Raw genomic sequence first — 27,088 nt, 5'->3', positions numbered from 1 at the left:
GTTGTTTCCCTGCATCTTGCAGGCACCCCAAGACAAACTGCGAGAACCTCAGACTGCCAAAAACCCGATACCTGAAAGCACCACTGCACCCATGTCACACAGCCCGAGTTGAAGTGGACCATCAGTGCCAGTGTGGTTCCCCAGCCCTCCAAAGACGAAGCACAACTTGGACTTGTCCACTGTGGACCCCACAACGCCACCTGCAGCCTCTGCACGCAGGCCTCCTCAACTACCAGTGCTCCGATGGAGAAAACCTGACGCCACTAAACACCTCTGCACCTGTTGCCACTGGCCCCTGGAGAAGAGGACCTGAAGTGTTTCCACGTCCCTGGATATCCCAAGATTGGATGCCTCCTGACTGGACCCCCAGTCCTCACCGGCAGCATCTTTTCGCCCAAACTGATCCCCATTGACTGTACTATTCCTCAGCTGCCTGACTGAGCTGGCTGCGCTGTGGGATGTTGGTGCTGCAGGCAGGGCGCCGGGCTGGGACTGCTCTCCACTCACACAGCTCTGAGAGATTGTTACATGGATCACTGATCACAACAATAATTATTGATGTTAATTATTTAGATCAAGCTGAAGTTATGAAAATTAATATTATTACTGCTAACCTCCCTGAGCCTCAGCTTCACTCTCCTCAGGCAGGCTGTATTCCGGTGCTGCGGCTGGCTGGGCAGGGCTCCAAATGGAGTGGTGTACTCTGTCCAGTTGTTATGCAACTGTGGACTTAAATAGTATATTGTTGCATCCTGTAAGTATTTTATTTTGTATTTAACTGAGAGTATGTCTTCATAAGTGCACAGAACTTTAATAAAGTATTGGCTCTGAAAGACTTGTTTAATGTTTAATATCATGGTTACACATTTGTTTTACAGGACAATTAGGTTACACGGGCACTAGGTTAGTGCCCTTAAATGTCTGGTGCTTTTCAGGAGTTTTAAGACCTTCCTACAGTTTCTTGCTGCTCAGATGGGTGTCACACATTTAGTTGTTGACTGTCGCTCATAAGTACACTGAAATTATGAAAATGTCACACATAAGCAATCTGAAACCTTGGCAGCTACGTGCCTTGCTTGGATCAGTCTATATTTTCTTACCCACAATGCCCTTCAAACCTCAGACATTGGCTAACAATACATACTTTCCTTACATTCGGTGACAGAAAGTTCCTAACACCCAATGTTCCCACAAGTCTCCTGATTAAAAACTTCACCTTATTTGTGTTCCTTGTGCTGGCATCAGGAAAGGCTCCAAAACCCAACATGTACAGATCTAATTTTTCCACTCAAAACAGACCCTTTTTGCATTGTGGCTAGCTTTAGATTTTCAGTTGCGGCCTAGGGAAACTTACCAAACACAGACATTTCGGAAAACTAGACCCCCGGAGGAGTCTAGGGTAGGGTGACTCATGTGGACTTATTTAGGTGTTTTTTAAATCTAGAAGCACTTGCAAACCTCATTGCTAAAATGCACCTTTTTCTCACATTTCTGTGAGGGAAAATCCTATAATCTGTGGGGATCTACAAATTTCCAGCCACCCAGCATTCCTAAATGTCTCCTGATAAAAACAGTATCTCATGTGTGAGTGGGCCTTACACTTGTGACACAACAGGACCCAAAAACGCAATATGGAGACATTAACCCTCATTTTATAAATTCCTAATGCCAGTCGCTTTAATTTAAACTGACAGTCTATGTATATCGTGGAAGCTGTCCTTTCTAACTAAGGCACATGCTTTTATCCAGATTAACCATTATTTAACCATTGTTTAATTCTGACAGATGCAGTATAAATTTGTTATGTTTTAAAGTGATAGACCTTGTTTTGTGTGCTTGTCTTGTAAGTTAATTTTTCATCAGTTCACTAGAAACAAAAATCTCCCAGAAGCATGGTTTCTTGTTAATCCATATCTCTAACAAGATCCTGACCATGGCATCCTCATGTTTGATTATTGTGAATTTAATATGCTGACATTGATTTCCCCTGAGAAGTTTCTGGTCCTTGCACACTGTCTCACTCCACAACGTACTCCTAGCAACCCACAGCACACCTTTTAGTAGACCTAGTTACTAAATCTCACTCATTTCACTGACTGTTTCTGCACTGTCCAGCCACTCGTCTCTCAGAAGTGTCTGCTCCTCCCCAGGCATTCAACTGCTATTGTTTTCTTGTGCCTTTCGCCAATTATGTCTCTTGTCCTTCAAACCACACTAAGGGTAATGCTTGTCTCCCTGATAATCACTCTTCTCCTGTCCCACTTTGCCCTCAGTGTCACTGGGGCCCTGTCTTGTGTCATGACCTGGCTTCTACTGTTTATCTTGCCAGCAAGCCTGATGCTTTCTGTGCTCCATTATTCTCTCCCCTCTGGCATCCACAGTCTTAAGGAGATCTTTTTGCTGCCCTCTGTTGTTTCTCTCCTCCTTTCAGTCCAGTCTCAGACCGAGAGTTGTCCTTATGTTTTCTGACTGTAGGCGGACCACGCTGCCAACCGCACTCAGTTTGGGAGCAAGATTCAAACCTTTGGGATAATCCAGGAGAAACTTGCACGCATGGCCATGCTGCATTATGTTACTGAGGTAAGGACAAAGATACCCAAGTGGTAACTCTATGATAGGAAAGAGGAACATTAACTAGAAAAAAAAGAAGCTGATGTGGGGGTGATGGAGACAAAGATGGGAAGGTGTAGCTGATGGGGAAGAAAAGAGGGGAGACTAGGCCAAAATGCTTTATATGCAGATGCGAGTGAGGCTCACAGAGGCCTGATGGGTCTGCGATGTGCAGTGGGTGCCTGAGATGAAATCTGATGCTGCTGCTTCATCTAAAGGAGACATTAGTTGTCCCTTGTGTTTTGGTTTTGAATTAAAGACTCTTTGTTTTCCTCTGCAGTCCATGGCCTACATGGTCAGCGGAAACATGGACACGGGTGCTAAGGACTTTCAGATTGAAGCTGCCATCAGCAAGATATTTGGCTCCGTGAGTATCTCTCTGTAAAAGCACATCAAGGCAGACTGGCATGATCCAGAGCTGCCTCATGCTGTTCATAGAGAGTTGTTTGCTGCAGCACTGGCCCCATGAATTAGAGACCGCATTTGAGAAGACCGCATTTGTGTCTCTCCCTCCCCGCAGCTGAGGAGTCCTTGCTACAGACCTATCTTGTCTAAAAAAGAAACTTCTAGCCCCAGAGCTGCTAACCAGGAATGCACATGCTACAGCACCTGTTTTACTGAATACAAAAGCCCACTACTCAATTGGGTACTCTGCTGCTGCCCTAGTTCATTTAGTGAGTGCGGCTTTAGCCCCATTGAACAAGAAACACCACTGCCTAAGGTACATCAAATGAGTCAGCCACTCCTACATCCCAACTCTCTTTAACAAGAAATGTAACCGCACATCTCCTCCTCTCCTCTTTGCATACCGGACCCCTCCTTAGATCCTTTGCATATTTATACATGGGATCCCAACCTCGAGACCCCTGCCACATAAAACCAGTGATGCCACTTGCACAGCCCTACTCACTGTGAACAAGTAATCCAGAACAGCTACTACAGCCCCCAACTCCTGTATATGGGACTGGTCCTTACATCCGTGGACTCTTCATACAATGGACCCCATCTTTGGGACCTTTCTTCATGAAACAAGGGACTCTACTTAATCTGCCTTGACCTCTGTGAAGGCGGAAATGTAACGCCTACCACTCCTTCTTAATTGAGGCCCCCTCCTTAAATCCATAGCCTCTTCATGCATGGGACCGCACCATTTGGACCCTGTCCCCATGAAACAGGGAACTCCACTTATACAGCCCTAGCCTCTTTGAACAAGAAATGTAACTGGTACCATTCCCCTACCCTTCCTGAGGGAACCCCGCTTACATCTATAGCAATCCATTCGCGGGACCCCATCTCTGGGACTGCAGCCTTGTGAAACACAGGACACCCATAATACAGCTCTAGCCTATGTTACCAAGAAACGTAAATGCTACCACTCGCCTACTTATATGAAGAACAGGACAGCGTCAGTAAAGGCTGCTAGGACTCATTCAAGCAAGTGGCACCACTGCTGCAGCCCTCCCCAGACAGAAACATTGCTGTCATAGTCCCCATCACTCACAGTAGCAGGCACCTTAATTAGGGACAAATAGTAGTGGCTGCAGGAGTGATGGCTGTGGTGAGTAAGCGTGGTGTAGGGGCTAGGGGTGTTGGCTTGAGGGGATGGTGTAGGAACGCTGGCGGCGGGTGATGCGGTACAAGTTTTGGCTCTAGGGATTGTCGGGAGCCAAGTGAAGGGGAAAACACCACTAATGAAATGTCTCTCTTAACCCTCTTGTCTATCTTCTCCCATTAGGAGGCGGCCTGGACTGTCACAGACGAGTGTATTCAGATCATGGGGGGAATGGGGTTCATGAAGGTGAGTAGAACCCCAAAAAGCCACACTCAAAGTCTGGACGGTAAAAGGTTATAATCGTAGAAAGAGCTAAGGGTTACAGACCTCTAGCTAGAGAACAGAATTTATGTAACCACAAGTTGCCTCCTATCCTGGAGTCTGTGGCGGCAGAAAGAGGCTCGTTGATCCACCGCAGACTCTTCGGTGAAGGCTTTGGGTACTCTTGTCTATGTCGTGGGAATTTAAGTAAAGGGACAAACACTAGTCAGCAGATAGTAGTGTGTTCCTTGAGCCAAGGAGTAGGTGTAAGATTGTAATTAGATTTCTGGATTTAGGTGGTGGTCACCACCCATTGCACAGTTTCCCCTCAATTCAGTTCTGAGACCTAAAGGATCGTTCAGGCTATATCATGGCCCCTGAATTAATGTTTTCCCTTTTCAGGACGCCGGCGTTGAAAAAGTTATGAGAGACCTACGAATATTCAGAATATTTGAAGGCACCAATGACATCCTAAGGCTGTTTGTGGCCCTGAATGGTTTCCAGGTGAGCAATATTTCCGTAGGCTTTTCTGTCTCCCTCTTTCCTTAGTAGTCCTCCTCTCCCTCCCTCTTGATTTGCTTCTGGTGAAATACTCCATTTTCAAGACCATCTGAAGATCACGCGTTTCAGGAACTCTCAATAAAAAGGGGAAGAGCAATCGAGAGGGTGAATTGCAAGGCCTGGTAGCAGCCACACTGCTGTATTAAGGGCTGCACTCAGATCAGGGCTACCACTAGCTCATACTGAGCAGCGGGCTGTAACGAGCTATGATCTTCTAACCCCAGCATGGTGGTGCGATGGCCCCACCCATTTGAAGCGTAGGTTCTGCAGGACACACAGGTCACTGTGCAGATTGGGGCCAAAATCAAAGTGGGTGAGGGTGTTTCTAGTAAAGGACCATTTTAAACCACATATTTTATTTGGGCTGGACAGGAGGAGCATTTTGCCATCTATGAAGGTGTGCCACGTCTGTGATTGTAGAAAACAACCTTAGAGTTCGTAAGAAAGCAAAGCTGTCATGAAAAGAAAGGAGGACAAGAATAGTTTGAGTCTCCCAAGAGTGACTGCACAGCAGGTTTTAACAGACAGTGGTTCACTGATTTATTTGTTCTGCTACTTATTTAGAATTCGAGCATTAGCTTATTTTGCCTATCCTTGTCTGTGTCTCCCAATGACAGGCTGTCACATGACAGTGTTGTCAACCTCATTAGCCTTAAAAATTGTTACCATTTGAAATCCACACAGCAACACATGCCTGGGGCAGTTTTGCCTCTGCCCACCTGCTGCAGGGGACTTGCTATGCTTTCAGCAGTATAGGTCTAGGTGTAGGTGTTTGTTCATCTATAAAACTTTGATTTTTGCTCTCCATATGCCATGTCTTCTCCAGTTGTGCAGTACGTTTACAATTTAACACTATTGCAACTGATGCCCAACTTCCTGCAATCTCTTGTGCCCCCGTCACCATTAACTTTACCTTTGTATTCAGTCAGAATGAGACCCTGGCCCTCTAGTGACCCAAACTCTGATCCAGATAGTGTAATAGATCTCACGTGCGGGTTGGAGACTGGCAGACATCACCTCAGTAGTTATGATCTGCTGAGGGAATCTATATCTCCTGTTTGTCACAAAGTCATGGCTCTTTGAGCTCTCGATCCCACTTAGTTTAGATCTGTTCCAGAGGCTTTGACTGCTTGGTAGTTTGATGATGATCTTTAAAGGCATTGATTCTGAACAGTTGCCAAGCAAGTGTTGATTGTCAGTCACGTCTTTTTAAAATGTGCCTTTTCCTCCATTTAGCTCTTGTGCTTTTCATCTACTGTCCCTTTAGCTGAGCTATACCACAACTTCTGTCATTGTGCAGGGAATGTAATGACAGACCTAGATATCCAGTACACGGATCTATCCATTTGTATGTTCTTAATGTTTGAGGAGGTCATGCCTTCTCTTGGCCAAAAACCATATTGATAGTCACAGTATTTTATTAGTTACACTTGTTTGATTTTTAGAAGGCAGAATTGCATCATACTTGTGGCGCGTGCCCGCTTAGTTGAACATATTGTTCTGCAGTTCTGTTTCCTTTGATTATAGCATCTAAATTTAAACCCACTAGGAGTTATGCACCCAGACACTTTTTCAACTCAGGAGAAATGTTGACATGCAGAATACTTTTGGCACTCCTAACATGTCCCCATTAATCTGTCAGATCTAAAAATAGTTCAGAACAATGCCAAGTGTTCCTTTGCCCAGCAATAGATCATTCACTGATTCACATTCTTGACTTATTATTCCCTGTCGTCACACTCCTGGTAATCAGTGTTAACATAGAAGTGTATCTAGCCATAGACTACATCTTTACATTTGACACAAACTTCAGCCACTCAGCTTTTGCTTTTTCCGACAGAGGCTTCCGGCTGCCAGGTTTTCTACTGTATGTTCACTTCTTGAAATCCTCTGGAGTACTATATCTATTTGGAATATTGTTTTCAGTAAGTTATTTTTCAAGCCATTTTAATCTTCAGGAAAATTCGAGACAAAGCGCAGATAATGGAGATGAATCTCTTTACAAGGCTTGTAAAGTCTGTGGGAAAAGGACGTTCTAGGAGGTAGATCCACAGGCCAAATGCCTAAGCTGCCTGCATGCTAGTCACAGGTTTAAAGAAAGAGTCCTAGGCAAAATGTTTTTGAAAAATACTTTGGAGGATAGTTGGGCTGGAGGGGTTACTTCTTAAAGGATTGGCAGAAAATGCCAACAGTCAAAGGAGTGTTAGATACTGTCAGACATAGTCATTCCCTGTGACTCTCAGAGAAAGCCTTTCTCCAAGAATAGAGAAAGACAAACATCTAATTGTGTCTGGAAGTTGCTAAGCTACTTTAGGAAGGAGCCAGATTAGAAGTGCCAATATCAGAAAAGAACCAAGGATTCTATGACATTCTTAACTATACTAAAAAAAACAGGTGAATGGCTACCAGTGTTGGACCAAAGGAACCTCAACGAAGACATCAAACAGCAGAGCTTTCGCTTGATCACGCTCCTGGAAATCTTATCCTTTCTCCGGATCGGAGAATTCTTAATGAACATAACATAATTAGATGCAGAAACCCCTTATTTCAATATGCCGATTCATGCGAGCCTTTGTTCCATTATTCCAGGTCAGCATTACCAGTACATGGGGCTAAAGTCAACTCCTTACATCTTTACAAAATACAAGGCTCCAGTAGCAACTTTTCTAAGAAGAAAAGGCTACGAGGTATCTTATTTAGACAACTGGCTGATAACAGCAGGAGGCAATAGATATGACCAGAAAGTCATTAATAAATCTTTCAAGCCCAGTATTGGCTATCCGCATGAAAAATCAAATCTAATTCCAGCAACAGATTTAGTATTTTGGGGGGCTACGGTTCCCACAAGGGATTACTGTGAACCATCTCTAGAAAGGGGCAACACATTAATGATCCAGGCCTCTTTACTGATAACAGGAGACTGCGTGGTACGAACTGTGGAAGTGATTCTGGACACAATGTCTTCCTGGATCCTGTTGGTTCTTCACGTCATCTCCACATGCGAGTAGTGCAAGAGCAGCTAAACCTGCAATTACAACAAGTAGGTGAAGACTGGGACGATGTTATAATCATACCCCCTCAGGTCCCCTGGCACAAGCTCTGGAGCGGTGTTTGAAGAAGGAAAATGTATACAAAAGTCAATTTCTATTGCTTTTCACGCCTTAGATATACCTAACTAAAGATGCTTCCCTTTGGGATGGGGTGCACACATTGTGGGTATGCATGTCAAAGATCTGTGGTCCTAAAGAGACTTGCTGCTCCACATCAATCACCTAGAGCTGTGAGCAGTCAGACGCTCCTTGTCTTCCTTCCTGCAGTGCAAGATTCCATGCCATGATTGGTACACACAGTACGACCACATGCATTCTGTTCACAAGCATGGTGGGACAAGCTCAGAATTGATGGTTTTTAATCATCAAACGCAGTGTGTATTGCTGTGCAGAACATGTTCCAGGAATTCACAGCTACGGAGCAGAACATCTAAGCTGGCAGCACTTGGAATATCCTGAATGGCAGATAAACAGCAAATAATTAGACTGGGTATTTCAGAGATGGAGCAGTACCCAAAGGGACGTGTTTGTGACGGATCAGATCCTCGCATTCCCCAAGATCACAAGCTGATGGTAGGAGGCTGCTTCACAATAAACTAGACAGGGAAAGTTCTGTACATATACTAACCTATTCCTTTGATAGAGTGTTAAACGAAATCAAGAGAGAACAATGTGAGGGGATCTTGGTACCCCAGTGTGGGCATGTGGGAATTTGCATTTCGAATTATGAACCCTGTCAATACAAACACCAATTGAATTCAAGCCAGACATCCAGCTGCTTTCAGAGAGCAAGGGACGAATGCCTCACACCAATCCACAGTCCCTTTAGTTGAAATCCACGTCCCTTTAGTTGAAATCCACGTCCCTTCAGTTCACAGCATGGCTCATCAGTACTCAGAGTTTGGATATATGTTCATGTCTTACCATTATGAGAACTGTAGGCAGGCTCTGAAATGACCAGTTATCCGCCCACCATTGGGAAGTATGATCTAATCTAAAATGGAAGAGTTTAATTTTATAGGTGAAAAGAGAAAAGCTAAATCCTCTAGAAATGGCTTCAGATTAATTTCTGCTGTACCTCCGAATGAAACTTGTGTTTGGATAGATGTATTGAAGAATTTAAGAGAAAGAATTAGAAATTTTCCTCCAAAGAATAAACTGTCACCGAAATGTGAGCTAACGACTGTTTTCACAGCGATAGTTGGTCCACCATTCAATCCAACTCACAGAGCGTCTATAAACCACCTTTCTTGGGAACCAGCATTCCTGCTAGCTATTATGTCAGATAAGAGAATAAGTTCTATCCTTGAAAAAAATCAAAAACTTGTTTTTTTTTACAAAACAAAGAGACTTCTCATACAAATACAAAATGTGTTCCTAAAGGTCCTTTGGCATTCCATTGAAATGAGAATCTCGCTCTACCTGCATTTTTTTCAAAACCAGAACAGCAGAAGACAGAGCATTGGACTCACCGAGCATTAAAAGGTGGATTAAAGTTTACCTACAAAATACAAATCAATCTGAAAGATTTCCATCAGGTGGATTAGCAGTTTGTAGCATTTGATCCATATATTAAAAGTAGGCCTATAACAAAACACTCTTGTCTAAAGGTTTGTGGCATGCAGTAGGCTATTTCGAGCAATGCTTACAAGTCTTTTTTTATAATATAAGCTTCCTACCCGGCTTATGCAATTTACTTACTGCTTTGGTAATCTTAATTCAAGCATGCAAATCTATGAATGCTCTAATACTGGGGGAGGAAAAAAATGACATAGCCTAAACTACAGTTCTCCATCATCTCTCATAGATTTACATGCTACCCATCCACCTTCCCTTTTTGGAGGCTCCAGTTACATGGTTATTACACATAACCAGCTAGAAAAGCTGGCATTTGAAAGCTTCTGTCTGGGAAAGGTCTGAGGGTGATAGCAGCGGATTTGCGGAAGTTTGGGTTACGCATAAAGATTGTATGTAACCTGTGGCTAGTTCAGTGTTCTTGAGTGTAATGGCACCGACTTTGTTAGCACTGATTACCAGGGGTTCCTATCATCCTATTCTGACAGTGAGGAATAAACTAGGCATGTGACTTGATTAAAGATTGTTCAGTGCTGAACAACTGTAGTTAACTAACATTTTCCTTACTTAATCCCTTTCTCACATCTGCCTGGGATAAAGTGCATGGTCAGTCACTTTGAGATCAGTCGTCTATCACTGACCTGGATTTTCTGCCCAGCTGGCAGTTGTGGAATTACAAAAACATTGTCTGGAGCACAAATGACAGGAACATTATGGCACCCGAGACAAAATGGCATGTTGATACTCTGTGTGTCATAGCTCACCTCAGACTCCTAAAGAGAGAGAGGGGCCTTTACACCATGCATGTCTCCCAGGCTCGTGTTGAGGTTGTGCTTGGGAAGTGAGTAACAAGAAGACAGTTTTTAATGACATTACATTCTGTAAGCCGACCTCTTTTGGCACAGCAAGATCAAGCTTATGGTGCTCCTGCTCTATATTGTGTTAGGAACACATTCTTTAGGGTCTGTTTGTGTGGGATGTGAAAGTCATTGTAGCTGTCCAGTTGTGATGCTGTCTGGGAGGTGCCAGAAATGCCCCATTTTGAAAACTGGATAGTTTTTTCCACACTGGCATTTTTATAGATTCCCCCTCCCTTGCTTGTCCCTCATCGTCTTCTTTCCACTGCTGGCGGTTCTACTGAGAAATCCAAACATAAATGTGATGCTTTCCTTTATTAGAATGCAGGGAACCAGCTGAAGGGGCTGCAGAAAGCATTAAAGAACCCACTGGGGAACGCTGGATTCCTGATGAACGAGGTCAGCAAGCGGGTAAAGCGGTAAGGATGGTTTCTGGTTCATGAAGAAGTTTGGAGGCTGACGAACGAGCACTAGGTAGAGCCCTTATACACAAAATGCTGGAGAAATTGAGGGAGGTGGGAAAGAGCTTCTGGTAATAATTACTCGAGAGATGGCAGGATAGAACGTGAAGTATAATATGCCAGGTACTCCAGTAGAAAAATGTTAATATTTTTCTTGACAATGCTATGGAAGCCATTTGATGACCAGAGCTGCCTACTTGCTTGGTTTCTGGTTGAAATGCAGTTCAGCAGGAGGACTTGGCAATGTATTTTTGTGAAAACTGATGACTTGAAACTCTCTCCACAGGAAAGCAGGATTCAGCACAGGCCTCAGCCTGAAGGGGACAGTCCACCCTGAGCTGGAGAAGAGCGGAGAATTGGTGAGTATTGCATTATTTTTAAGATGTTGCTTATTCATGGACAAGGTGAATGTCTGGAGGGCCACGAAGATTTGGGACAGGAAACAGTCACAAAGAGGAGGTCATCCTCAAGATCCCATGTCAAGTGTTGTTGCTTTTTCCTAGAGTGTCAAGTGCAGGCTTAAAAAGAGAGGACAGATAGGCTGTCACAAAGGGAAAGAACAAAGTGAGATGCAGAGAGTATCCGTCAGTGGATTAGGAAGGCCTGAGGTGGATTTAAGACTACGCTGCCTGGGTTTTCAGTGCATTGATATGTTGTAGCACTGTCCGCAGTCTTCTGAGCAGAGTTTTGAGCTCTGGCACTCATTGTTTTGCAAATTAAGCACTAGCAATGGTGCTGCTGAGGGATGCCCCTAGGGCTGCATCACCGATATCTTCTTCCCTGGTGTTTGTCTACTTATTCAGTATGTCCTCAGCTCCTTCCCATGATAACTGCTGGGCGCACACAAACAGTTTCTGCTACCATTCAAGCATCCAAAGACTGTGGTACAAAAAGCAATGTCAAAATGGGTTGGTATTGTCAGTATCCATCCAAATTCATCTCGAGTCATACCACATATTATATAGCCATGCCTCTTGTTGACATCCACAGTTTGCAATTTTGCCCCAAGTCAACAACATTGTATTTGATCATTACCACCACATGACAGGATTTATGAACAATTTGTGAATGCACAACAGAGAATCCACAAAAGAAACATAAGTACTATTACATTTTAGTAACTTAATTCATATGCCAGCAGTCTGTATTAGTTGAACAACATGTCAAACCCTCCTTTCCAAGTGAGGTTAACCAGAGAGTGAGAGAGATGCATTGTGGGGAACTCATTTATGCATCTGATTAATAATGGTGCTCCTCTCCAGGGCGCACTTTAACGCTTTCATCTTAGCAACTGAGAAAGGACATACCTAGTGCAGTGACCTCTTTTGGCCACCATGTAACTAGAATATAAAATCACAGCTGCATCCAGACTTTAAACTGTATTGTTGAGCGAACAAGACAGGAAGATGGGTAAGCGGTGTCTAGTGCAAGCCTATGTAACAGGTGTGACACCCAGCTACCCACCCCGCCCCCTCTAGAGGTTTATTCATACTTTCTATACAAGTTTACAAAGTATCCACATCACACAGGGGCTTGGTCTATGTTGACTGTCACCCGCGAGCTAAGAAAAGTTTTAGAAACACAAAGATTTAAAGCCCCAATCACTAGATGTTGAAGTTGTGCAAAGCATGTTAGTCTAGAGGAGTTTCAAGCCGCACAAACCATAATTATAGGTGATTAACTGGTTTCTTTGCCTTAGGTAGAAAGAAATAATACTTGCTTGCCTTCCTGCTTCATGCACACACTGACCTTTATCTCCTCCTCTTATCTGCAGACCGTCCAGGCGATCGAGCAGTTCGGAGGAGTTGTGGAGACGATGCTTATGAAGCATGGCAAGAAGATCATTGGTACGTAAACTCACCTATCGAATCTACACCTTACCGTAAATTGTGACAACAAGCCTTCCAACAGTTTCCTCTGCAAGAAAGGGCATGGTCGGCTCTTTGGTGAATTCTTCATCAGATTGATGCAAAAGGGGCCCTGATCTAGCCTATTTTTGGTATGTTTTTGGAGATGTTTTGTGGTGTTGAAGGGGGACTTATTGGTGTGTTGGGCCTATAAATTAGGTTGTTATGGTGTCTCAAAGGGCCCACACCAGTGCCCTATTAGTTCTAGTTCACTGGTTCGTACGCTTTTTGCCTTCTGCGGACCTACACTTAATCATTAAAGAATCTGGGAACCCTGCTGAGTGATTACTGGAAGCCAGAGACCCCACCTAATACATCTTGATGTTTTGAAACGCAAAACATTACACACAAATACAGAAACAAGCTTTCATCAAAAAGATACATACATTATTAAATATTTTACTAAATTTACAAACAAATATAAAAAAATGTTAATTGTAAAGAGAATGCGTTTTTTAAAAGTTTACTGAGGCCACCCTTCGTCCATACTATATCTGTTTGCTGCAGCCTCACTCGCCCCGTGATACCAACTTAATTTTAGCCTTCAATTTCCAGAACATTTGAAAAATTTCCAATTTTACATTTTGCTTCTTTATGTAAACTTTTGTAATCAATTAGTATAATTTATTTTTATAGTCTTCACTGATAGGGATTTGTCTGTGTTTGGGAGCAAGTCATTACGACATGCTCTAATGGCCTTGGAAATGCTGAATGTTTCTATTTTTGTAGGGATATCCTCATAATTGACAAATGGCCGTGTAGAATAATCTCTTCTAAATAATGGCAAACTGCATTTTCTGCATCCGGAGTGTAGCAGAACCCTATTGCCACAGTGGGCGTGTATGTGATAAAGAAGTAATATACTCTCATTCAGATGGAAATTCGATGTTGATTCTCAAAGAAAAGTCGGGTGACTACTCAAAGCCACCTTTCTTCTGTGTAAAACTGTAAAACTTATAAGAGCACAAAACCTCTTGTAAGATCTCACTAAACTTTCAGTGGTGATGGCAGCTAGGAATGCTACCTCCCATCAATAAGAGGGACACTTGGGGCCCTGCAAAAAACCTTTAGACACTGGGATAGTTAACAAAGAAGTCTGTAAGTTGGGTGACTGGAAGGGAGGCAGGATGGCTGCCATGATTTTGTGATCTCCATCCGCATACCTCTTTTCTCTTTGCTGAGCAGAATGGAGTTGTTGAATGTCTGGTGCCCTAAGAACTGCTGCTGGGACCTCCTGGGTATTTTTGTGGCAGCCCATGACAGACAGAGTTGTCTCCTTAGGCCTGTGGTGATGTGATTTCTCTGCACTGCCCCTGAGATCTTGCGCAGTGTGTGCATCAAGCACTAGAAGGCAGAGCTGACAATCAAGCTCTGGAGTCCTCAGAGTGATTTTCTGCCAAGGGATTGGGGTGGCACAGAGATAAATAATAGGATGGGGCATTTGCAAGACAAATTTGCATGTGGTGTAACCACACCTGCAAAGGATTGAGGGGAAGCAATTAAAGAGGGTTTGCCATACATCTTTCTCATTGAACTCAGGGGTGACTTACTTTCTCCAGAACCTACTAAACAGTCTTGCCCCATTGCAGTCTCAGGTACAGCTCTTCAAGTGGAGAACAATACAGGAAGTTCTTGCTTTGCTTTCCAGTGACAAGAGTTTGTTGTCCACTGTAATATTCTGAAGGGTGATTCAGTCAGTGAAGTTGTAGAAAGGGAAAAATCAAAAGACTGTGAAGACCCAGAAATTGTGTCCTTCCTGGAAATGGGAATGTTGCATGTCCTCTGTATAGTTACCAATATGTACCCCTCCGAAGCTGTATCCTCAATTGGAAAAGCAGTGGTTCTTAACCTGTGAAGCCTATTAGGGGGTCCGCGGCTGCTTAGAAAATTAAATAACATTAACAGATTAATAAAGTGTATATAAATAAAGAAGCAAACTGTAAAATTGAAATTTTTTCAATTTTCTGTAAATGTGAAGGAATTTGAAATTGAAAGCTAAAAATTAATTTGGTATTCTTAGGTTAATTCTTGGGACAGTTCAAGTGCATCAAACCGAAATATACTATGGCCGATGAGTTGCCTTTATTTAATTTATTAAAGCTTCAACCTTCCCATTAAAATTGTGATATTTGTATATATGTTTGTCAATATCATCATTTGTGTTTTGTGGTTCAAATTATCAAAATTGTTTAGGCCGGGGTTCCTGGCTTTCGAAAATGACACTGTGGGGAGGTCCCCGGATTTCAATATTTATACTGTGGTGGTCCCCGGGTTCCAGTAATGATTACTTGAAGGTACCACAGAATGAAAAGATTAAGAACCACTGTTCTAAATGTTTCTTGTGGTTCCTGAGGAGTGAGTAGTCTATGTTTTTTAATTTTACTTTGAAGAAAAGGTGATGACCCACTCAATGTTGATATCAAGAGTCTCTTAAGTTCTGTTTGCTTGCAAGTTTTCCTTGAATGCCAGTGGAATGACTTGATACGGACGGTGTGAGAGCGGACTTGATTATGAAAAGTAAGAGGGCGCAAGCTTATTTTACATCTAGCCCTTGATGCTAACCAGGAACCACAGGAATGCCACACCCAGTCTTGTCTTCCTTTTTTCGAACCATCTTGTGAATACAGCATTAAGTATTGTGCTCAGATGGAAGCAACAGCAGCCTAGGATGCTTTTTGTGGACTCGATACCAGCCACAAAGGAGGAGATTTCTGGAATGTTTCCTGCCCCTTAGCTCTTTGTTGTACAGGGTGCTACTTAGACATTTTTTGGTGAAAATTGAACACCCCTTAAGAATGGCTGGAAGACAGGGACACAAGGATATAGATGTTATGTAAATCCTCAGGCTTTTAAAGCCAGGTGAGGAGTACTTCACGCGTAGTGAAGGCACAGTGCTTCTGTGAAGGAAGATGAACAAATGTAGTGTTGCAAGAAAACCACAGTTCAAGATTGCCCACACCGAATATTTGGAAATACGTTTTCTGGTTGAAGATAGGTGAACTAGGAGGTAGGCAGGATCCAGTGATGGGTGATCACGATAGCATAAAGCGGAAAATGAACTCTCAGAGTATTTTCCCTTGGAATTAGAAAGTCACACTGGTTTCGTGAAAGGGACAGTTAAGTATTGTCCTATTAAACTCATGCTGTGCATCAGCTACTTTTTAAAATACTTTTTAAGAATGAAATATAACAAGATTTGCGCTTCTGTTTCTAAAGTGTTATTTTAAAAGTCTAATTGGCGTTTAAAAAGGCAAGTGCTTAAAAGTAATCAATATATGGATCAAAGCAAGAGTGTGCTGCTGGATCCTGCACAGAGGAGCTCCTAGTGACTAATCATGGATATCAGCTTAGAGCCCATCATATAGAAACTCTTGTCACCAGGAACTTTGCAAAGCGATGATAGAGACATTGTCATTGTGAATACCTCTTAACTACTCTCCTAACTGGGATATATTAAAATACATGGCTACCTGGTGGAGCTTCTTTCAAATAAATCTTAACACGAATTGTAGGACCGGTCATTCTTTAACCTACCCAGTACAATGGTAGACCAAGTGCGGTGTCCCCCAACCCCAAGGTCCATGTCTCCTGTGCACCATGATGGTGGGGTCATTTGATATTCCATCCTAGTTCATGCTATGACAGCAAGGCCATGTTTATGTAAGCTCTATGTAACATGAGCAGCATTGACATGCTCTATAGGAAGAAATCTTACGTTGGTACAGTAAATGGATCAGTGTCGTACCAAGCGGGATTTGATTAGAGAGAGATTACGAAGTTGCTGCTCTGTGTAGAAGGGGTGGTTTTGTGGCATGTGAGCCACTTTGAATAAGTCATTTTATTTTGTACTGAGAAGGTGACCAGATTGGTCATGCTTTTGACGTGAAGTCAAACTGAAGCAAGCAGGTGTGAGCAGCCACTGAATTAAGTGCTTGTGGATCTGGTAATTTGGTGTTATTCTTCAGCTAGTGTCATGAATTTCCAGGCATGAGGTAGTCCACCCAGGTTGATTTGCTTGATGCTGAGCCAGAGAAGGCTGGCACTGTGGTCCTGCAGCTGAGCCTTCTGCAATATGCAGTGTAAATTCAGACTCAAGTAATTTTACATGCTGTGGTATTTTCTGAGACCTGTAATTCCATATATCCCATGTGTTCTCTGACCTGTAGCTTGTTGTAGCAACAGTGCAGTATAAATACTGTATTACCATCGCAATCAAGTGCATCCTTGGGACAAACTTCAGAACAGGGCATATTTTCTGATTCTTTCTTATGGCCTAATACTTTAGATGCCATGAAGTATGACGTTGACACACACTGTAGCTCTGCCTAGCGGTTATGAGCCTGAAGCTCTTAAGTAATCTTTGTGCAATGTAGGCAAGTACTCTGCTCCTACATATCCTACTTCTTTATCCTACAGTACTTTCTAGAACTTGTCGTTCTCCATTACAAAGCGTGCGATCTGTGATTCTATTATTGGTGCGGTGCTTTTGCCTCACGCAATTTTTATATTCGTTTGCATCTTGTGACCAGAAATTCTTTATGGAGCCTGCTCTATTCACTGACCTGTAACTGCTGTAACATTGCTTTGTCCTGTTTATAGATGAGCAGTTTGTACTGAGTCGAGTGGCAGACAGCGCTATTGATCTCTATGCCATGGTGGTCGTTCTCTCCAGGTAAGTCTGTGCTGTCCAGCATTGCAGTGATGTTTGTAGGGAAAGTGGGTGGTTAGGTGAGCACTTGAAGAATGGGCTAGAGAACATGTTTCTGAGGTGCTTGAAAGTTGACCTTGGTTGCATGAAGTCTAGATTGAGGTTTGACTGGAGGTTTGGTCGCTAACCCTGTTTGATTGGCAGGAGCATGTGTGATTACTTCTTTGAGGTACATACATAACAGTTAACGCTATCCTTTGATTCTGCAGGGCTTCCCGCTCTCTCAGCCAGGGACATCCAACTGCTGAGCACGAGAAAATGCTGTGCGACACCTGGTGCATAGAGGTGAGGTCTGGGTATTAGCTGTCATTACTGGAGAGTGAACAGTTCACAGGCCTATATGACAGGGTCTTGCATAGATAATCTAGCTTTCATCTGCTGTGTTCTGCTGATAGAGCACACTTGACTCAAAAAAGTCATATGCCTCATTAGCTCCTTCTTGATTATTCTCCATCATCAGGTTACTCTTCACACTCAGCCGCAAGAAAAGAAAATTATAATATGCAGCTCCTTATAAGACCTCTCTTATCCTTTACAGTTTGGCCATGTTTAATTTTTTTTTTTAAACTTTGCGTGAGTTGTTACTAATTCTTCAAACAAGAAATTAGTAATGTCCACTTCTGCACAGCTGGATTAGAGCTCAGGTGCTGCCTTTAGAAACTCCTTGCAGCCCCATCACCTTCCACTCCACTGATAACCCACTATGACCGTGGAAGTACTCGGATGCTGCCCAACAAAGAGTCTTCCTATGTTTTTGGTTTGAAGGAACAAAGGTGAAAAGAACCAAAAGAAATCAACTCTTATGAACTTGTACATGCCATATGAGGCCCGAATTGTGTGTTCGATGGCATGTGTGGCTGTAGATACACATGCTGTGCATAAGCTCGCCATCTAGTGCTGGGTTCGGAGTGGTACAACTTGTTTTCCTTTCAAGTACGTTTTTGAGTCAGGGATCAAGTAACTCCTTCTCTCGGTGAAAATGCACATGGGCATTGAGTCCTTTGTTAGATTGTTTTCTCTCGGGCATCGGGTTCGGACGTGTGTTGCTCTTGCTCCGAGATCTTGGCTCGATACAATCTCAAACAGTTTTCTCTCCGTCTTCCGTTCAGCGATGGTATTGTTTTGATCGCATTTTCTTTCTCATAATCTGTCCTAGGTTGAATTTTTAATCCCAAAACCGACTCCCCCTTCTTCGGGGCGTCCGCGCCCCTCTTCGGACCTACATCCTCCATGTGGCGTCTGGCTATGCAGACCTGATGGAATGGACTCCATTTTCGCTTTTGCCCCCGATGCCATTCCAAATTCCTTCACAGCAATCAACACCAGGGGTGTAATTTGTGTCTCTCCCCGGAACACAACAAACAAACTTGTGATGCATGTCAATTCTTTCGGTCAAAGTAAACGCTTAGAGACCAAAGAGCTCATCGACTGGAAATGGCGTCTCGGACTCCAGAGGACACACCAGACATCTTCTGGGAGGCAAGCACAAGAGGAGGCGGAGCAAGAAGAGGCCTTCTCGATCCAAGACTGCGACTCGGAAGTGCAGTCAGATATCTAAAGCCAGCTGTTGCAGTCGGAGCAGACCATGAGTACAAAGACCCCTGCAGCCCCGGGGGAAAAGAAACTGTTAAAACAACATCTAAAGAGGTCACCAGTCTGCCATTGCCTTCCGGCCATGGTCAGAGCCGAGAAACCATTTCAGATGCCCCACCCTTCAGCTCGTCACCAAAAAAAAAATAACTTTTTATTGACCTCGGGCTCTGGTAGCTCCACCTCGGCACCGACTCGACCTAGTGCACACGATGCTTAGGTACGACCAAAAAACTGCCCTCCTCTGTTTCAGTGCTGATACCACTGCACGGATTAAAAACTTCAAGCTGAAAAGTTAAAAAAAGACTTCTTCCACTCCTGTGCATTCTGGACAGTCTTCGACTACCCCTTCCCTGGTGGAACCATATATTGAAGTTATGGACGCTTGGCAGCGCTATCATATTCAAGTGGGAACAGGCCGTATTAAGAGAAAATTGATTTTTCAAGAGGCACTTGATAACCCTCCACCTCAAAAGAAGCCCACCAATGATAAGACTTCATCTTTTCCACAACCTTCTCCTCAGTCCTCTCCACCAACATCTCCCCCGCCATCTGGATTTACACCAGAAAACTCACCCCCACATGGGACATATGATTTAGGAGACACATTAGATGACCCAGATCCCTGGGACACACATAATCCAGATCTTATTACACCCAGTGCTCTGGATCTCTTCCCAGCTAGACCATCACCACTTGAGGATTCCACCTCATATCAGCAAGTCATAGCTAGGGCAGCAACATTTCATAATGAACAGTTGCAACCTGATCCTATCGAGGAAGACTTTCTATTTGACACTCTTGCCACAGCACATAAAGAGAGTCAGTTCCTTCCCATGCTTCCAGGCATGCTCCGGCATGCTGATGAGATCTTTGATAAGCTAGGAAGAGCACGCATTATCACTCCCCGAGTTGATAAAAAATATAGGGTGTCACCCACAGACCCTCTGTTCATGAAGGTTCAGGTTCCTCCCGACTCTATTGTTAAGTCAGCTGCACGCAAAAGGGCCAATGGTCAATCCGCACGAAACACTCCCCCCTCCTGAGAAGGAAAGCAAAAATGTAGATGCAGCTGGTAAAAGGTTGCAGCTCAGGCAGCCAATCACTGGCGTATTGCTAAAGCACAGGCCTTGCTTGCACAATATGACAGGGCGCATTGGGATGCCATAGAAGAGCTCCTTCAGTATCTCCCTGAGGAGCATCGCAAAAAGGGTTGCAAAATTGTGGCAGAAGGACAAACTTCACTACATTTGTGTCCCTTACAATTCCTGTCCTAAAAGATAGTTTTTATATTGGCTATCAGTTTCCTTAGATGTGTCAGTGAGCTCCAGGCTTTAACCCTGAAAGAACCATTCTTCCAGATTCACAAAGATAAAGTAGTTCTTCGAACTAATCCTAAATTTCTACCAAAAGTAGTTTCCCAATTTCATATCAATCAATCAATAGAACAACCAGTTTTCTTTCCACAACCGCACTGTGGTAGAAAGGGCTCTACACACTCTTGATGTAAAAAGGACTCTTACGTATTATATAGATAGAACCAAAGAGTTCAGGAAAACTAAACAACTTTTTGTGGCCTTTTTAATGCCACATCAAGGAAACCCAGTTTTAAAAGCTGGTATAGCTAGGTGGATAGTCCAGTGTATTCAAACTTGCCATGTTAAAACAAAACGAAACTTACGTCTCACACCTAGAGCACACCCCACTAGAGAGAAGGGTGCTTCAATGGCTTTCACTGGGAACATGCCTAAAGCAGATATTTGTAAAGCAGGTACATGGTCTTCACCGCATATCTTCACAAAACACTATTGTGTCGCCGTACTAGCAGGGCAACAAGCTAATGTTAGCCAAGCTGTACTTATGACACTTTTCCAAATGATTGCAACTCCTGCACACTAGCCACTGCGTTATGGAGGGACTGTTTTTCAGTCTGTGCACAGCATGTGTATCTACAGCCACACATGACATTGATCGGAAAATGTTTCTTACCACTAGACATATGTTCGTGGCATGTAGCGCTGTAGATTCACTTGCGCCCTCCCTCCTACCCAGACGCCTACATAATTACAATGCATGGACATCTTTCTCTTTCACACTATCACAGAGAGGAGGAGTCACTTGGTCCCGTGACTCGAAAACATTCTTTGAAGAAAAACAAGTTATACCACTCCAAACCAAACACTAGATGGCAAGCTTATGCACAGCATATGAATCTACAGCACATCATGCCATGAACAGATGTCTACTGTTTTCCTTTCTTGGGCAACAACTAGTCTCTCATAGTCAGAGTAGTTTTACCAGAAATGCTGTGAGCAACCTTGTGTAGGCACCATCATTAGTAATCATTTAGGAAAAGGAGTAGGTGTTTGGATTTCTGGGCAGACGCATGCTTTGCTTTGGAAGACACTGTGTCTGGCTGTGGTATGTATGTACCGTGCAAACATAACTAAGGCAGCAGAGCACTGTACAGGTATAGAAACTGATGGTAAAACTCCTGATGTTCCTTGGTCAATGTTAGACCTGTCAGCTTTTTGGCGTGTCTCTCCTGTCTTTTTGCCTTCTGACCTCCTGTTTTTATGGTGTACTGGACTCTGTTTTTGCTGGATTATTGTCTGTGCGCACTTTACCACTGCTGATCAGTGTTAAAGTGCAAGCGCTCCCTATGTAAATTGTATTGGTGATTGGGTTATCCATGATTGGCATATTTGATTTACTGGTAAATACCTAGAACAGTGCACTAGAGGTGCCCAAGGCCTGTAAATCAAATGCTACTAACATGGCTCAGACCTGCCACTGCAGTGTCTGTGTGTGCAGTTTTAAGCTGCCAATTCGACCTGGCAAGTGTACCCACTTGCCAGGCCCAAACCTTCCCTTTTGGTACATGTGCGGCACACCTAACGTAGGCCCTAGGTAGCCCCATGGGTAGGGTGCAGTGTATTTAAAAGGTAGGGCATGTACTGGTGTGTTTTACATGTCCTAACAGTGAAATACTGCCGAATTCGGTTTTCACTGTTGCAAAGCCTAGCTCTCTCATAGTTTAACATGGGGGCTGCCTTTAAATAACTTTAAACCGCAGATTCCCTTTGAGGGCAGATAGAAATATGGAGTTTAGGGTCTTTGAACTCTCAATTTAAAAAAACAGCTTTTAGTGAAGTTGTTTTTTGGATTGTGAGTTTGAAAATGCCACTTTTAGAAAGTAGGCATTTTCTTGCTTAAACCATTCTGTGACTCTGCCCTTTTGTGGATTCCCCATATGGGTCAATTTCACAGTTGGGCTGTTTACACCTCTCCTCTAAACAGTGACAGGGTGTAGTCTGCCTATCCTGATGAGCCATCTGAGCTAGATTGGAGGGAGGAGTGGTCGCTTACACCTGAAAGGACTGTGCCTGCACTCACACAATGTAGTCCCCGACCCCCTGGTGTGAGTCTGAGGCCTGGACAAGGAAGGATCTTGCAGACACTTGAGACTTTGCTTTGAAGTTTGCCAACTTCAAAGGCAGAACTGGGTATAAGAAGAAGACCCAAAACCCCAGACTTTTAGAATCTTTCTGGAATGAGGAGGAACCTCTGCCAAGAGGAAGAGCTGGAGGAGGAGTACTGTCTCTTCACTGTGTTGCTTTGCTGGATTGGCCTGCAGTTGCTGCTTCTGCCTTAGAAGAGAGCAAAGGGTGAACTTTGCTGCGTATCCTGCTTGAGACAGATCTCCAGGGGCTTGGAGTAGAGCTTGCCTACTGTTAGAAGTCTGAGGGACACCAAAGACTTCAGTTTCCTCAACCTGCAGCACTGGGAACTGTGTGTTTTGTGCTGTCCAAGAGGAAAAACCTCTGCGACGCCACTAACAATGCCGCTGGCCTGCACTGTGACCTGCCGACGCCGCACGTAGCTGCACTGCCCCGCTTCGCACTGTGACCCTGGTCACACCGATGCCGTCATCGGACAACTTCACAGAGCCACTGCTCACACCGGGACCTGTGGGCCCCGCACTCCGGCATCGCCTTGCTCACACCGAAGCCTGGACATCCCCCGACGACGACTACGCTCCTGCTGACACCGATGCCGCTACCTGCACCGTAGCCTGTGGACATCGCTCGTGAGGAGCACGAAGCACCTTCCGGTCCCACACCGCAGCCCCGGCCCACCAGCACCATCAGCTCCAGTGTCGTCACCAGGCAACCCTGCCTGCACCGTGGCCTGTGGACATCGCTTGTGCGGAGCACGACGCACCGTCCTGTCCCACACCGCAGCCCCGACCCACCAGCACCATCAACTCCAGTGTCGTCACCAGGCAACCCTGCCTGCACCGTGGCCTGTGGACACCGCTCATGAGGGTCACAAAGCACCGTCGGCTTGGGCCTACCGACAACAGTGTTTCAGGAACGATGATGCCGCTGCCTGTATCGTGACCTGGTGACACCGCACGTCGCACCGCCCCGCTTCACAGCACAGCCCTGGTCTCACCAATGCCGCTGGATGCTGTAGCTGAGCCGCTGCTTGCACCATGACCTGTGGGCACCGCATGTCGCATAGTCCCGCTTCACACTGCAGGCCCGATGCCATCCACGCCAGCGCTCCTGACTTCATCAGCCCAGAGTTCGATCTGCAACGCATGTGACTTCAAGGGTCTGATAACTCCTGCACCGACTTCAGAACAGACACTGCGACGCCGCTCTCCAGAGCTCACCGCAAGGATCACGACGCTCTGCAATTCCAAAGGTACTATTTGCGGGTCTTCCCGACACCGTAGCTGGTTCGTGACGCTACAGCCGGCCTGAACGGTTGGTTTTGTTGATCACTACGCCTTGTTAGCCCCAGGTGAAGCTATTGACTTCAAGGAACTGTATTTTTGAGTAAATCTTGTAGAATTCATATTTTTATTTCTGTATGTTGGATTTTTTTATCGTATTTGGGCTTGTTTTATATAGATAAATATTAGCTATTTTTCTAAAACTGGTGTGGTGTCCTTTTGTAGTGCTTTCACTTATTACTTTGTGTTATGTGCAAATGCTTTACACATTGCTTCTGAGATAAGCCTGACTTCTCGTCCAAGCTACCAAGGTTGTGAGCAGGGGTTATCTGAGCGGGTATCTCCCTTATCCTGACTAGGGTGAGGGTCCCTACTTGGACAGGGTGCAAACCGACTGCCAACTAGAGACGCCATTTCTAACAGTCAGCATTCAAAGCCGGTTCCTGGAACCAGCTTTGTGGCAGTGCCCCTCACTACACACCACCAGTCATGCCTTCCCAACCAGCATGTCTGATGCTTAGAGACCCAGCTCTTTTCCCCTAGCTCTACCCTAAACCTCTCCAAAACACAGGGTGTAGCAAACCTGTGCATTACTAGTTAGAAAACCAGTACAGACTTCTTATACTAGGTTAAAAGTCTATTTAGTTGAAGCCGGGGGGGGAGTGATTAAATGAATTAATTAATCAGACTGTTGTTCTAAGCAAATGATGTACCAGACAGTTTTAGTCATTTGCCAATACGGTGGACTGCTGCTAACTTGTAGAAAAAGAGGAGAGGATAAAAGACAGTGGCTCCAAAGAGCCAGTTTCTCTTTGATGGCCTCCTAGGGTTGCCATGAGACGTTACTCAAAGTAAGGAAGGCTTGTCTCCTTAGCGCCTCTGGTCTTTCCCTTATCCTTGGCTCAATTTGGCCAGCTAAGCCCACCCCTTCCAGCTTTGGTGCATTCTCCTGGTTTGCAGTCTTGGGGCCATATGTACGAACACATTTTTCCATTGAGACAGAATGGGAAAAACCCTTTGCTACATCTGGCCCTACGTGACAGGGGCCCTTCCGGTTCTGCTCTTGTTCCTGTGGTTAATCCCTGCCAAATGCAACAGGGCTACTTGGGTTTTGGAGAAAAGAAAACTGCTCTCCGTTGAACTCTGAATGCACCCTTTTCAGAAACAGCAAACTTGTAGGGTGTATGTGAATACCAATCACACACCTGGTTGTGCAGCTTCTCTCTGCCTCCCACCCTTTTATATCTGTTTAGTAGCACTAATTAGTCATGAAATGTTTGCACAAATGGCAAGGTGGTCATGTGTGTGAGTTTAGAAAATGGGCTTGTATGATCTTTGCAGCAACTAACAAATGTCTCTCTCCATTCCTTCCTGTTCAGGCTTATGGACGTATCCAAGAAAACCTGCAGTTGCTGAACACAGACACCTCCCAGCAAGTCTTCAAGAATATGCGAATGATATCTAAGGCATTGGTGGAGAATGGAGGGGTGGTCTCCCCCAACCCACTGGGATTTTAGACGTTGCAACACGCTCACCAATCTGTGCCTGAGCTGCGGATGGGTGCGCACAACCACTGCCTGGAACGCTACAAGATTGTTACCACTCTCAAGCAACAACGCTTCCTACTGGCGGGGCATCCAAGAAACGGACATCAGGTGGGGGGGGGAGCCAGAGCGCCACATCCAAAAGCTGAATTGCCTTACAGAATTCCTCCTCTAAGCCTTAAATGTTCAGGACATTACATAAAAAACTCCTATCCATTGCAGTGTGTTACCTTTCATTCATTCTGACTGGACAAGCATGATGTGCTCATTGTGTTCTACAACTCGCCTTATTTTCTACACGCATGGAATGATTCGCTCATCCCATGGGGCATGGATTCAGAGGACATTTGATGATTAATGTTTGGACTGAATCTCCAACCAGGCAATTCATGAGATGAGCAGTTCCCTCATTAGGCCAGAAATGTGGATTACCCCTCTTTGGCTGCAGGATGTAACATTAGACACCATGGGAAGTATGGATCCAGCAACTAAAGAGCTGTAGCCCTTTACATTGCTTGTGATTAGAAACGTCTTGCTGCCCGGGCAGAACTGTGTCATTTTTGGTTCTTGGGCTGTAAAGAGATACCTTTCACTCAGATAAGACTGGTGGGGTGGCTTTGGAAAAACTTGCCTCTATAGGTGGGTTAACAGCATGCTTTCTAAACACAAAAACTGGTTCCAGATGTGAGAAGATCCTTGCTCTCATGTAGTCGAAGAAATGTGCAAAGACAAAAATGCATTATTATAGCAACAAAAATGAGTTATTATAAGTGTATCCAAAAACATTTGGCGCATGCAGTGTCAAAGCACACACGCGTCCCTGGGGGCCGTGAACTGTTGAAGCGGCGAGAAAGGGCTGTCATGCCACGGCTGAGGCAGAGACGTGCCCTCAGCATTCTGGGAGTGGGTGGATGGGATAGACTGTTGTATGCCACAGCCACTAATGTGTTTGTCTAACTGTTGTGCTTGGACTTGATGGCCTTTCAATAAATATCTTGATTTCTCTTCTGCTTATGCACTTGTTAAAATTGAATCATCAACAGTACAACTTCACCAGAGAACCAATGCAGGGCCACATTGTAACAATGGCCCTGACAGAATTAACTCTTTCAGCACAACTATTTGCTGTAACACCAGTACCAGAGCACTGACATAACACCCATATGAGGCATTATGAGAAGAGTCATTCACACTGAACCCCAGCCACTAAATCGGATACTTTATAATCAGCACAAAGCTATTCTGCAACAGAAAGTGACAAACGTGGCTGTCATCTGAATGTACAGTAACACTAATTCAGGAATACACCACGTTTAACCATTGAGAGACCAACTCTCAGTTTTTTTTTTCCTTTTACTGTAGCATCAAAGTTGGGCTCTTATGTACTGTGTTAGCCTTTAGATGTCTGAACCACATCGCACTAAGCGTTTAACACAACTACAACACAAGGCCACACTAAAACGGCAATGGGAAGGCAACCGCATTAATCAAGTCATGCACCCGTAACGCTATAGAGGAAAGGCATTGGCAGACTGAATTGCACCCACCATTCCAAATGCAGTAACACCAGCCAAATGCCTTACTTGGACGTGTGTGCCCCCATCTGCTAAACCAAGTACAACAATGCCAACCTCGGGATGTGCTGTGACAGCCACTGGTCAACAGAAC

At 44.4% G+C, this 27,088-nt stretch overlaps 1 protein-coding gene across 1 annotated transcript in view; it reads left to right on the top strand.

The window, feature by feature from the left end:
• Positions 1 to 26,434, top strand: part of ACADVL (acyl-CoA dehydrogenase very long chain) — a 52,756-nt gene extending 26,322 nt beyond the window's left edge. The window contains exons 11-20 of the mRNA XM_069215533.1: positions 2,476 to 2,580; positions 2,891 to 2,977; positions 4,346 to 4,408; positions 4,826 to 4,927; positions 10,788 to 10,885; positions 11,214 to 11,286; positions 12,702 to 12,774; positions 17,434 to 17,506; positions 17,752 to 17,827; positions 25,256 to 26,434. Of these exons, the coding sequence (XP_069071634.1) occupies positions 2,476 to 2,580; positions 2,891 to 2,977; positions 4,346 to 4,408; positions 4,826 to 4,927; positions 10,788 to 10,885; positions 11,214 to 11,286; positions 12,702 to 12,774; positions 17,434 to 17,506; positions 17,752 to 17,827; positions 25,256 to 25,393 (888 nt within the window). The 3' untranslated portion in view covers positions 25,394 to 26,434. The remainder of the gene's footprint in view (positions 1 to 2,475; positions 2,581 to 2,890; positions 2,978 to 4,345; positions 4,409 to 4,825; positions 4,928 to 10,787; positions 10,886 to 11,213; positions 11,287 to 12,701; positions 12,775 to 17,433; positions 17,507 to 17,751; positions 17,828 to 25,255) is intronic.
• The last annotated feature ends 654 nt before the right edge of the window (positions 26,435 to 27,088 follow it).

Source organism: Pleurodeles waltl, chromosome 12, assembly GCF_031143425.1.
Source record: "Pleurodeles waltl isolate 20211129_DDA chromosome 12, aPleWal1.hap1.20221129, whole genome shotgun sequence".
Lineage (NCBI taxonomy): Eukaryota > Metazoa > Chordata > Amphibia > Caudata > Salamandridae > Pleurodeles > Pleurodeles waltl.
The sequence above is the reverse complement of the archived record's forward strand: the minus strand, read 5'-3'. Positions and strand labels throughout refer to the sequence as shown.